Source organism: Tripterygium wilfordii, chromosome 5 (genome assembly GCF_013401445.1).
Source record: "Tripterygium wilfordii isolate XIE 37 chromosome 5, ASM1340144v1, whole genome shotgun sequence".
In the NCBI taxonomy this organism is placed as follows: Eukaryota; Viridiplantae; Streptophyta; class Magnoliopsida; order Celastrales; family Celastraceae; genus Tripterygium; species Tripterygium wilfordii.
In genome coordinates, this window is record NC_052236.1 from 8835411 (window position 1) to 8848259 (window position 12849).

Sequence of the window (12849 nt, forward strand, 5' to 3'; positions counted from 1 at the left end):
GTGATTCTTAAACTGAGATATAGTTAAGACACTAAGGAACATTTCATATTCGGAGATCTTAAACAAATTCTGATTTCTACCTGGTCAATTATGTGTTGGAAGTTGCTGCACCTTTGCAAATCTGAAACTGTGATATGTGAGCATACCTTGTTAAATAGAGTGACCATATGTGCAAAAATCTATCTAAGAATTGGCAGGGATATATACATTACTTAAATTGATTTATAATTTATTGAATTATTTTTTATCATGATTTACGTAAGTGCATCTCAATGAAGGTAATTTGAGGTTACGTGAAAATTGGGGAATTTCACCTTCTATTTCTTTGTAGAAGGTGAAATCATTTGAACATCTTATGAACGGATTTTGAGAGTCACAGAAATCCAAGAATGGACTTAGAGTCCAAATTAAGATGTACTTATGTTCACAAAGTAGTCCACTAAAGGAGATTAACTTGTGTTGATTGAATTGAGACTTAGCCCTTAGGGCTACCATTTAACTATTATGAGTTGAAATAAATCTTTGAAGGTGTCTCTATATGTGGAGGGAAGCCTACATTGCTTTTGAATTCAAAGGAAAATTGCTAGAGCTCAAACACATGGAGGAGAAAAGGCCACATGAGTACACATATGCATCCCAGAGAAAAAGGATAGAAGTGAGTTGACAAATGATGATAAGAGACTTGTGCTTCAATACTAAGGCTATAAATATTTTGCATTGTGCTCTTATTAGAAGTGAGTTTGATCACATTTTTATATGCATTAGTGCTAAGGATATTTGGAGTATGTTAGAGCTTAATTAAGTATGAGGGGACTAGCCTAGTCAAAAACTCTAAGATAAACATGTTAGGGCATAAATTTGAAATGTTCAATGAATGCCAATGACTCGATAAGTGACTTCTAAAAAGGAACCAATCAATTGTTGTTGCCTTGTTGGCACTTCATCACACTGACCGAGTTGAGTGACAACAATTCTTCTCAAGTCTATAGCATGAAGACTCATCACATTCACATCCCCATGGTTTGAAAGTTGAAACCCTATTTTTCATGTATGATGTATCTCAATATCTGCAACATTGTTATGATTGTGTCCATGCTTCATAAATAAAAGTATAATTGTATAAGACATTAGTATCAGGGGCAGAGTTAGGAATTGATGATGGGGTGGACTGATGCATTTTGATTTGTTTGAAAAACTTTAGCGGGGGTTCAGGTCTGCATCCCTGAAAAAAAAATTCAAGACTATTTTACAACAATATAGATATATACTAAAGTGTGTTTATATATATATACATTATAAAAAATGAAATATTTTTAGTTATTAATGTATTTCTATCATTATTGTGAGTATTATAAACTATGAAATATTTTTAATATATATAATAATTTATTACGTTGAACCCGGTGTGAATCTCGGTTGAACCATGAACTGAAGAATTTTCCACTTCGATGATCGATCCGGTTTTCAAAACCTTCGTTTCAGCTGGACTTGCATGAACTGTGTGTGTATACATAGAGCCATTTGCCTTGAGATTGAAATTTTAAATTAAACAAGTTACAAGTTACAAGACACAAGGAGATACTTGGTTGAGATGCGGTGAACACACTACAAGCTTCATCTATATATTTTCTTGTGAGGTTAAACACTTCTACAGCGTTCTCCTGTTGTGTGATCCTAAACACTATCTTGAGAAAACCTAGAGCTTAAATGCTTATCTTTTCTTGCAAGGATTTGTAAAGTTTTATGGTGAGCTTGGGAAAACCGCAAATTTGAGGTGATCTATACATCGCATTCAAAGTAGTTGGGGTTAGCCTTATTGAAAACCCCTGAGTTTGTGGTGAACTTTTGAAAATCATATTTCTTAGTGGAACTTGGAAATCCTAAGTTTGAGAGCTTATTTAGTCAGTGGATGTAGGAGAAGGGGTCTCCAAGGCCCATCTTTTGATAGATATAATATTAGTAGGACTAGAACTTGGGTCTATGACACAATTCTCAAAACTCTAACCGCTGTCCTACCCTCCTTCAATTCATGACCAAAATATGCATTAAAATTCTTTTAAATGTATATTAAATCTCAACAATTTATGAGAGAAATTTAATCTAAAATAGTAAATATCTGAAATCTCAGCCTAAGATTTATTTTTCTAAACCATCGCGAATGATAATTGAGCCTAGAAAAAGACTTGTTGTATGAGAGATACTTGAGTTTTTCTTATAAATCATATCGTTTGGTACATACTCTCCAAGCGATAAGGGAATACAAGTCTTGGCATTCTTCCGCACTTGTGCATTGGGTTATGACACATAATTTAATTATTTAACGGAGAAAAATTACATGCATTATTTATAGCAAAATAAAATAATGAAGATGAATAATTAGGAGACCAAGAAAGGGAAGAAGGTGAAGTAGGAGGAGAAGGGCAAGACGAACTAGAAGAGATACGAATAGTCCCACTTGGTGGGACTGGTTTCCAAATCATCAAAGGCACCATATCTTCAAGCAATCCTTGTGGGCTAATATCGTCTTGGGCCAAAGACATTATTGGTTGTGGCCCATAAGAACTATTGAAGTCGGCCTCTGATGTTTTTTGGCCGGGAGATGGAACAAACAGAATTGGGAACTGTTTTTGATTGATTTCTGCCCATACTTCCTCCATTTATATCCATAATCAGCTATCCCATATCCACAAGCTCTTGATCTTTCTCAAATTCCTACACAAAATAAGTCATGTGGATGCTAATTCCGGCATTTAGTTTTTGTCCGTTCTGGGTATCTCTATGAATTTTCCTACCCTCCCCTCATGAAAAATATTCTTATTTTCCCGCCTCTCTAAAATATTCTTATTTTCCCGCCTCTCTTAGATCAGGCAGAACGAAAAAAAGAAATCTTATTTTTCATTACAAGACTTACAAGTTACAACTCAGAGTCACGGGGACAAGCCAGTAATCTACAGAGTGATCGTGCCTTCAACATAAATTCATAAATCCTCTGTACATAAGCAACCTATTTCATTCAACGTGTATGTATACAATCCCCCTATCTTACTCCTCTCATACATACCAAAAGGGAGGGTAACTTGTAAAAGGAAAACAGGGGGAAGAATGGTCAGGAAGAGAAGAACAAATCCTACCTATCCTTTGTATGTTTGTGGATCAGCTCTCCACTCAGTTCAACGGCTTATATATTCAACAGCTTTCAGAACTGCTAGACTCTGGCAACTCATTAGTAAAGCCCAATGATGAAGAAATGGCCTTCTCTCCTTGAACCATCTAGAGCTAAAGGGAGGGTTAGCCAGATAGTTTCGCATGATCAGATGTCATCCACACTTCAGACCAAAATATATCTAGCAATTCCTAAGCTGATGCAAGTATGCAACAACTGGAAAAAGACTGAAAGTTGATTTTTCATGTTGATGCCACAGTTCTAGCATTGTAGGATGTGCGGAAACGAAGACCGGAGCCAATATGGCTTGATGAGGGGCAAACCCAGCAGAAGATATTTGGACCTAGTACCTGATGCAATCAAACAAAACCAACTCATGTAAAGGATGTACAGAAGTTCCAGAGTGTAGATATAGGAGAGGGACTGTGTCCGGAAAAGAAAATGTTTTAAAAGCATCAATCACTAAGTTCATCATGTCCGCACAGATTTTGAGCCAAAAACCACATTTTCATTAAGGCAAGAAAACAAGCAATTATTGTGTTCAATGTGCAACCATTTGAAGCCATGTTGAGGCAAATCCAGCAGGCAACCTAACAAGTGTTTATCTTGGGAGTTCAATCAACTGCCACAGAGCTCTGCCTGCATCACTCAGTATCAAAAAAGTAGAAGCAGCCGAAGAGTCTGATTCAGTTTCCTAGCGTCGGTGGCATTTTCCATGAATATTTACTAGGAAAATAAATAGAAAACTCGATTTAATGGGCATCAAAAGCCAAATTAGTCCACTTTGATTCTGCATACTACAGTATTAAAATAATTCTATGCTAACGACCAAGTAGCGTGTCTTTGCAATTCAACCAAGTGCAGTGGGAAATCGGTTTTTTTTCTTCTTTCCTAAAGCCACAATTAACCAAAGAAAAAGAGAGGAAAAAACAGCAGGAAGAAATGTATCGGTGAAGTAGAGTAACTGATCTGAGATTGAGAGTGAAGATTTTTCCAAAATAAAAAGTAAATGAAATATTAATATACCAAATAAGTATTTAAACGTCAAAAGGGAAGAGAGATGAATTCTTACCGAAGTCAGATTTTCATAGACACCAATATCATATGGATGCTTCCAGACATTGCCTCCTTTCTCCGCAAGCCACATGGCCCTCACTCCTTCATGGTACTGCCAAAAGACCCCAACAAAACCACTGTCAACATCAAATCATCTATCAAACATGTATACAAAGTAGAAACAAATCAAACAATTTCTTTAACTTATGACAACCTCGATATGGGTCTTGTTTTGCAAAATTAGGTAAATATGCCAACCTAAAAGAAGACCAAGAGCCACACTTAAGGAGACTAGCAACAGCCCGGAAATGACCTGAAAGCAGTAAATGATAAACAAAATGAGAAATACATTGTGCATTAACTTAAACCATATATAAGTGTAATTGCTCTATACATATACAGTTCTGAAGGGGCCGCCACTTTGATGCTCTTCCATTTGTGGGTCATTAGTGAGGCTACCCACAAGCAAAACCTGAAAGTTTCAATAATAAGTTCTCCATAAGAATTCACATGGCACGGTCAAGCCAGAAAGAAAAGGGTTCACGCCACGAGAACTCCAAATAAAAGTGAGAAATCACGTGCTTCAGATCACACTATGACAAGAGTAATACAACACTACAACAGAGAATATCTGAACTCTGTTGGGCGTACATAAAGTGCGACATACCAGGGAGTAAATGCATGCAATTACAGCATGCACAAGGAAGACGAAGAAGACCTTATAGTTCGCGTGGCCAACACAATTATTTATCCAAACACAATGGTGGTCCTGACAAACAAGACGCAACACGTCAACAAATGATTTCAGGTGACATAAAAGAAAAGAATGGACAATTACAAGATCATGCATACCATTCTCAAAACACATCTATTGCACACACGGCAATGATGAGCGCGAGGAGGTTTATGGTGCGAACACTTTTGACAGTATCTCAAGTCCCCTCCCTGCAGTAACGTTCCAATGAATAGCCATGTCAGCAAGCCAACATCAAAGCCTCTCAATTATGTAGAAAGATGCATTCTGTTTAAAAAATAAAAGTCCCCAGTTCGGAATTTTTTTGTTGATGTAACTTGTAAGTATGCCAAAGAGGATACTCAAGCCATATTTCAGAGAAAACCAAAGGATTCATCATAAGCATGATTCAAATTGTCTATACAAGTGATAAGGAGCTAAGCCTACAAAATTCGTCGAGCATTGCATAGAAGTTATGATGCAATAACAATTTAGAGTGAAAATGGCATGCATTATATTCCCAAAAAACAGAAATTTTGAAACTTCCATTACCTAGATGATGAGTTAAATCATGTACCTGTAAATGCAAGTTTTACATACTCGCAAAAGAAAAAAAACAGCATTTATTTCATAAGCAAAACAATATCACACACTGTAACTCTAAATGAGAAAGACACAGATGACAGATTGGGTCGATGAAGGTGAACACTTTGCTGAAGCTAATGCATTTCCAAGATTCAACTTTGCAAGCAAGAGATAAGAATCATGTAGTTACTTTTGGAAGAGAATATGTCCGCAATTGGTCACATGAACTTTGTTTCATTCACATATGGAAACAGTACCGAGACTAATACAACAACCCAAGCAATCCTTAAACACAAACATAAATCGGAATCTAGTAACTCATTGCACACAACAAAAAACAGAATCAGCCTTTGGTGCTCATGAAAGCCTACCACTGTACGAATTTTTGTTTCCACAGAAGTTGAGACTTTAAATTCAAGTGATCGCACTCAACATTATGTACAACAATGTTAATTCATACAAAGTTACAAACAACCCATCCATTTTCCCTAAGCTATAAAGTGCAAGGGTGACACACTGCAAAGGTAGTTCTAAGGCCAGGCTAACGGGGAAAAAAGGTCTTGAAAGCCAGACTACTGTTGAAACAAAGAAACATAACACCCGATGTCCAAAAAAAACATACCATTAAATTACCCGGGCATTTTAACAGTGAAGAATCTACAAAATCCAGCCAAACATGTAATAGAGAATTCTTTATCAGCATTCACTCGGTAGTCGCAAGTCATTTTAGAATCAAATCAAGTTGAGCTAACTTCGATTCCATCATTTTACATACCAAATCTTGACCTAATTATACCACCAGACGCTCCATAACAGCACAAGAACAGCAATTACCCACATTATCTCGACTACAACTGACTCATTAAACAATTAACAAAATCAAAAATCGTCTCATTCTCTCATTAACTATCAAGAATATCAAAGACCTAGACGCACAATTCAATAAAATTGTAGACCATTAATGAAGATCTAATCTGCAATGGTGTCCGCGTAGGAAGAAAGAAGACAAACAATCAGCAATGTAACATATGTATGCTAAATGTGTGTCTATAAAGAAAGTTTACAGTGCCTTGCGCTTGATCTCGTGAATAGGTTGTTCGGAATCTTCGATGTCGGGTTTGTAGGTGGATGGGACCTGACCCGGATCCGTGAAGATAGCAACGGCGTAGTTAACAACACACATGAGGGCGACGGCTGTGAAAACTACGGCATTCATGATTCCGGGAGACGTCATGAGACCAAACCACCGTTCTATGAAAATGAATACGGTGGAGCAGTATATGTAACCTATGGCCAAAACGACGATGCCCACCGCTGGAGAGAATCTGGGGCCCCGCTTCATGGTGCGCATCGGGTTGTTGAGGTGAAGTAGGGGAGATGGAGTGAAGTGGCGTAGGCACCGGCGTCAAAAAACGTCGGCGTCTCCGGGGGCGGTGGTGATTCCTTGTTTCTTGGACAGGAGATCCAATGTTCTTGAAAAACGGTGACCGCCGACTGCATCAAATAAGGTGCTGTTGGTTATCTGCTTTTACTCTAAAGCCCCTGTCTTGTTTATTGAATCTTGTTTATTTTCAATGAAATTGCTGAAAACACGGGTTTTCCTTTTTCATAATTTGATAATTGATGGATTTATTTTCTTTCTTTTTTTAAGAATTTTACTGAATTTTTTATTTGGTAGATAAATGAAAATTAATTGAAATGTTTAATTAAGCATAAAAATCTACTAAGAATATAAAAATAACGGTTAGTAGACCCGAGCCATTAGCTTGAGCAATAAAGACAGTATGTATCACCCTAGTGACTAGTATTTGAATCTCCCTTTCCCGTTTCAAAAATAAACTAGTCGAAATCCGGCGCGTTGCGCGGTTTTTTTGTTTAACTCATATTGTTTAGATGTTGCATTTCATATTTTATGTTTTGTTTCAATTTCTTTACTTAAGTTTTTTTATAGGAGAGAATAATTATTTTGATTGTCAATTTGATTTTTAATAATTATTTATGAGAAATTGTATCAAATATAAGTCATCCAATTGTCCGTTACAGATTGTAATATTTTTAAAATTTATTTTTTTATTAAATCATCTTTGTGTTTTTGATATTTTTAATCATATTTCATTGTCATTTTTTCGTCTTTAGTTGGCCAAAAGTTATAACCATTCAATATATCTCTCTTGATTTTTATTGATTTTATTATATTTTATATTTTTATTGTTGTTCTATAAAGAGGCTAGTGTTGATTCCATTTTACATTAGAATAAAATGTTCAAAAGTATTCATACCAAAATTGTTATTTTTTTTTCAAATGACATTAAAAAATATTTTTTTAAAATTTTATAATAAGTATATTTATAAAATTATATAAATATAACTTTACATATTTCATATTTATAGTGTAATTAAAGAGCAATTTATATTATTGGATTTGAACGGTTTTGTAATTGAATGTGTAAGTAAATCTATTGTTAAATTCAATTTCAATATGACAATTAATGTATATAGAGCTTTTTTGAAAGATGAGAAATAGAGCATTCTTATGAATCCACTTGGCAACTAATCTTATAAATGGGTTGCCCAAGTGTCAAATAAAGAGAGCAATTGGTTAGAGCCTTTGCTTTTATATATAACTAGTTGCATGCCCGCGCGTCGCGCGACACATATTTTGATAGGAAAATAGAGATGTGTGAGAATTTTTCAATATTTTGTTAACATGAAGAGCAGTAGAGTAGAGTTTTAATTGTAAAAGATAGAGATGTTTGTGAAATGAAGATGAAGATAAAATATGTACAATACCTTCTTTTTAGTTTGCTAAGAAAAAAAATTTCTAATATGGTGTAAGAAATTTGATTCATAAGAAATAAGTAAGTTAAGAGTTTATCAATTTTTATTTGTGTCGTTAGTATCTACAAAGTGTTATAGGTCACCAAAGCATGTTTATGAGACAATATTGTATGGTTGGTACAACATTCTCTATAAAGTGACATTCAATATCGAGAAATACAATGTAGCATAAGTAATATTTTTGAAATGATATTTTTATAATAAGATTCTTAATATTTTTAGAATAAGATTTTTGAATTTATATTTTTGAAATGTTATGTATGACTGGTAGATTTATGCCTATAATCACTTTGACCTTCAACAACTCACTGAATTCTATCATGTTTTCCTGTCACCACTTACATGTTCTAATACCAAATGGGCTGAATTTACTTACACATTAGAACAATATAGCGTCAGAAAAACCTCTCATGTTGTGTATATTGCAATCCAAACAGACTACTAAACCTGACCAAACTCTAAACATGCACAATACATCAATTAAATACTACAAAAACACACAAAATACATCAAAAACACATAAAATGATAAAAACACACAAAAATAATGATAAAAACACACAAAAATTTCCACAAAATGATGATAATTAATGCCAAAAATATACAAAATGTTTTCAAACTAAATACAACAAAGGAATTTCATTAATTGAGTAATATTAAAAGACTCTCATAATTAACAATACATGCTGAAACAACATCAAACCACTTCCATGAAACATTAATCCCCATTATGGGTCTTAAAGTTTTTCAATATATTTTAATTTTTTCTTTTGTCCTTTACATTTTTGTTTTTTTAAATTAATTCTCATCACTCAAGTTGTCAATCATTCTTTTTTATCAAGTTTAATTAGAATGTGTAAGCTTTTTTGTAGAGGCGTCCACGTGGCACCAAGAATTAAGGAGAAGCCTTGTGGATCCTCAGTTATATATATATAAATTGATAATTAATGCCAAAAACATAACAAAATGTTTTCAAACTAAATACAACAAAGGAATTTCATTAATTGAGTAATATCAAAAGACTCTCATAATTAACAATACATGCTGAAACAACATCAAACCACTTTCATGAAACATTAATCCCCATTATGGGTCTTAAAGTTTTTCAATATATTTTAATTTTTTCTTTTGTCCTTTACATTTTTGTTTTTTTAAATTAATTCTCATCACTCAAGTTGTCAATCATTCCTTTTTATCAAGTTTAATTAGAATGTGTAAGCTTTTTTGTAGAGGCGTCCACGTGGCACCAAGAATTAAGGAGAAGCCTTGTGGATCCTCAGTTATATATATATAAATTGACTAGTGTTGAGCCCCCGCTTCGCTGCAGGGATGTTTTTTATCGGTTTTTTTCATGGGCCGGTTTATTGCTCTTTGATATTCTTGGCATTCTATGCTGTTTTCAGAATTGGGTCTTTGTTGACATAGGATTAATCCATTTTGTACAAAATGGCAAAAGTGGCTCGTCTCAAAAATTGATGACAATGGAAAACCAAAACTATTCCCTAAAAATAAACCTTGTTTGGTTAAAGAGGTGTTGATTTTCCTTTCTTGAACAAAACCTTCGCACATTGTTTATGTTGCGAAATCGTCGATAGAATAAGTGTCCTTCGATGAACTATGATCAGTAAATATTTATTTCTATCTATTCCTATTGCACCTGTCATTATTGTACAAATTTGTTCTCTCTTTCAAATCCATAATATAGCTAATGATATGAGACCATTATTTTTAAAATTTATTGAATGAAAAGGCCGCCTAATTTTTTTAGTCCTGTTGTGGTTGCTACCTTAATAATAAAAGGAAAATTCAAGATGAACAGCAACACAAAGTCCATAGCTACACAAGTACATAACAAACTATGACAGCTGGGCAAACCACAGAAGAGGGGGAGTATCAGGGAGAAAATAAGAAACTTAGCTGCACAAAGACAAAATATCAATGGTTATGCTAGCACAGAGACGCATAGAAAATAGAAGACAAACGACACACAACAGGCCCAACAACCCAACATACACAGCAAAATAAAAGGGGGAAGAACAGCAGAAAGTCCATACCAACAGAATTAGCAAGCCTATTAATGGCATCAATAAGCCATTAATGCCTTGCCTATTGATCTCAGTCTTGGATTCTTCAATCTTGAGTCTTCTCTCATGGAGACTAAGGAGTTCTCTATGTCTTCTTTCTTGTCTCCCATCACAAGCCTAAAGTGCTTCCGCTATTATGGGAGTGCTTTTGGAGATTGTAATTCCCACTTCATGAGCTTCTATTTGCAGTCTCACTTGTTCCCTCTCCACCACCACTTCCTCCTCCTCTTCCTCTTCCTCTTCCTCTTCCTCTTCTCTTTGCTGGTGAGTCTGAACACTCACTTGTATCAGAATCTGAGCGTTCACACATCTCCAAAACATGAAAATTATTGATCCTAAATCAATCAATACTACTGAAAATTTATGACACTATGAACCAACAAATGATAAGGCATTGGATCAAAACACAATATCAAATTAACACAGGAAGAAACAAAGAGAAAGTATCTACTGTGGGCAATGATTGATGAGAATGATAAGTGAGAAGAGCAGATGGTTGTGATGTGGTGGTGGTGGAAGTGGAGGTGCTACAGGTAACAATGGAATCGAACATGAGACTTGATGATGTTGCAATAGAGGAGTCAATGAGGGTTGAACAATCTAACCAATGTTGAGATTAGAAGCTGATGACCCACCAACACCAACATTAACAATCTTACGACGGGTTCCTTTCTTCTCAACCACCTGCACCAAAGCCTGATATATCTTAGGTAACATATTGTTCATCGAGTTCTTTTCTTTCCTCTCATTCTTCTCAAGTTGCCAATAATACCCTTTAATACTAACATTACTATTCTCATCTCCTTGTGATCGTTAAGCTATTCTTCTTTCATAATCTCTCTCCCTTGTAGGCCCTCATTCACAGAGAATCATAAATGTAGGAATGAAACGTAGCTCCATATTAAATGCTACGAAAATATCGTATCAGCGTTCCCCAATAACATATTGAACAAAAAAACAAGAACGAAGCACATATTCACAGCAAATTGAAGAAAACCCAAAAAATATTTGTAGCTTGCAGGCCCACAGAAGGAAATAGATACTCATTGAGACCACCCCAACACCAGGGAGGATTGCTACACAGTCGGCACATTTCTTGACTTCTTGCAGAAGAGCTGCCCTTTTTGGGCTGAGACGCAAAAGTGTTTGGATGTCCATGAAAAATTACTACACAGTCGGCACAATAGCAACATTCATATCTTAGTTGAAGCCGATATTCATGAATTATGAATGATCCAATTTTTTTGGACAACTACAAAAGAAAAAGGTTACCTCAAATGCTCTTGGCAAGAAAATGAAAAGCCTTCATATTCTCACACATCTGGAAACAGAGTTAAAAAATAATTATTGTTTCGTAATAATTTTTCGATTGTTTTTCGTAATATATGATTAGGTATAGAGCTATTACAAAGAATATCTCACCCCATAAATAAAAATGGAGATGAATGTGCCTCCAATGGATGCTCGTCTAGGCTCTTCCATCTGGCATGGTTGTTGGAAAACATGAATTTCAATCTGTTTTCAAGAATTCAAGCACTTTCTCATATGTTGAGCACTGCATATAAAAGAGCTTGGCATCAGTAGAGACATAAATAAGGTATATATTTAGGTATACCAGTCTCAAGATAACCACCATATGTGTGCTTTACAAATGCATACCTTAAAAACCAAGATTTCTTGGTATTTTGATTTTTTCTTGTGCAATAGCTTTTCTACTCTAAGTGAAAGAGCCTCTCCTACAAATAAACCCAAAGAAAAGTAATCAGCCATAAACACATAGAAGTATAAATAGAGTGACCTCTTCCAATTCAATAACCAAGAAAATAAGAGCATTATACGAGTAGAATTTTACCCTAGCAAAGGGTGAAAACTCTAAGATATAAAAGGGTTGCAAAGAAATTTCAGGAAAGGTGGCCTGGTAAACCAATAACCTGTAGTTAATTTTGGCCTTTCTAAGAAAGGGTTAAAAGAAAACCAGAGTTCCAATCCACACAAACTAATCTGCGCCAAACAACATTCATCAAGTAATCAAAGATAAGGATCCAAGAAGTGGAAATAGAATAACTGAACAACTCAATACTCAGATTAGGTCTGTAATTTGAAGCTAAAGTATTGAAGTTTAACAATTGATGAGTGCAGAAATAGTCAAATTTAACATTTCATGCATAAATGGACACAAATTCATGTGAGGCGACATCGCTACAGACTTATATAGAGGTAAATTAATCGTACGCATAAGACCCACAGCCCTATACCATGACAACTTACCTGAGCTGTCTGATCACACAGAAACTCTCCCAATCAGCCATCCAAACACAAACTTACAACCAAAAAATAACATATCGGTATGGGTCCCGTTTTCTCTTCGATTGAGTTATGGGGTTCTTTTCA

At 35.0% G+C, this 12849-nt stretch overlaps 1 protein-coding gene and 1 pseudogene across 1 annotated transcript; both read right to left on the reverse strand.

Moving 5' to 3' along the window:
* Window positions 1-2870: 2870 nt before the first annotated feature.
* On the reverse strand, window positions 2871-7060 carry LOC119998226 (probable protein S-acyltransferase 16). Its single transcript, XM_038845490.1, has 7 exons — window positions 6607-7060; window positions 5072-5164; window positions 4887-4988; window positions 4614-4691; window positions 4434-4532; window positions 4236-4331; window positions 2871-3513 (listed from the first exon to the last, which is right to left on the reverse strand). The coding sequence occupies exons 1-7, from the start codon at window positions 6886-6888 to the stop codon at window positions 3406-3408; spliced, it is 858 nt and encodes a 285-aa protein (XP_038701418.1). The 5' UTR covers window positions 6889-7060; the 3' UTR covers window positions 2871-3405.
* A 3219-nt stretch (window positions 7061-10279) lies between these two features.
* LOC119998585 lies at window positions 10280-11271 on the reverse strand (annotated as a pseudogene).
* Window positions 11272-12849: the final 1578 nt, after the last annotated feature.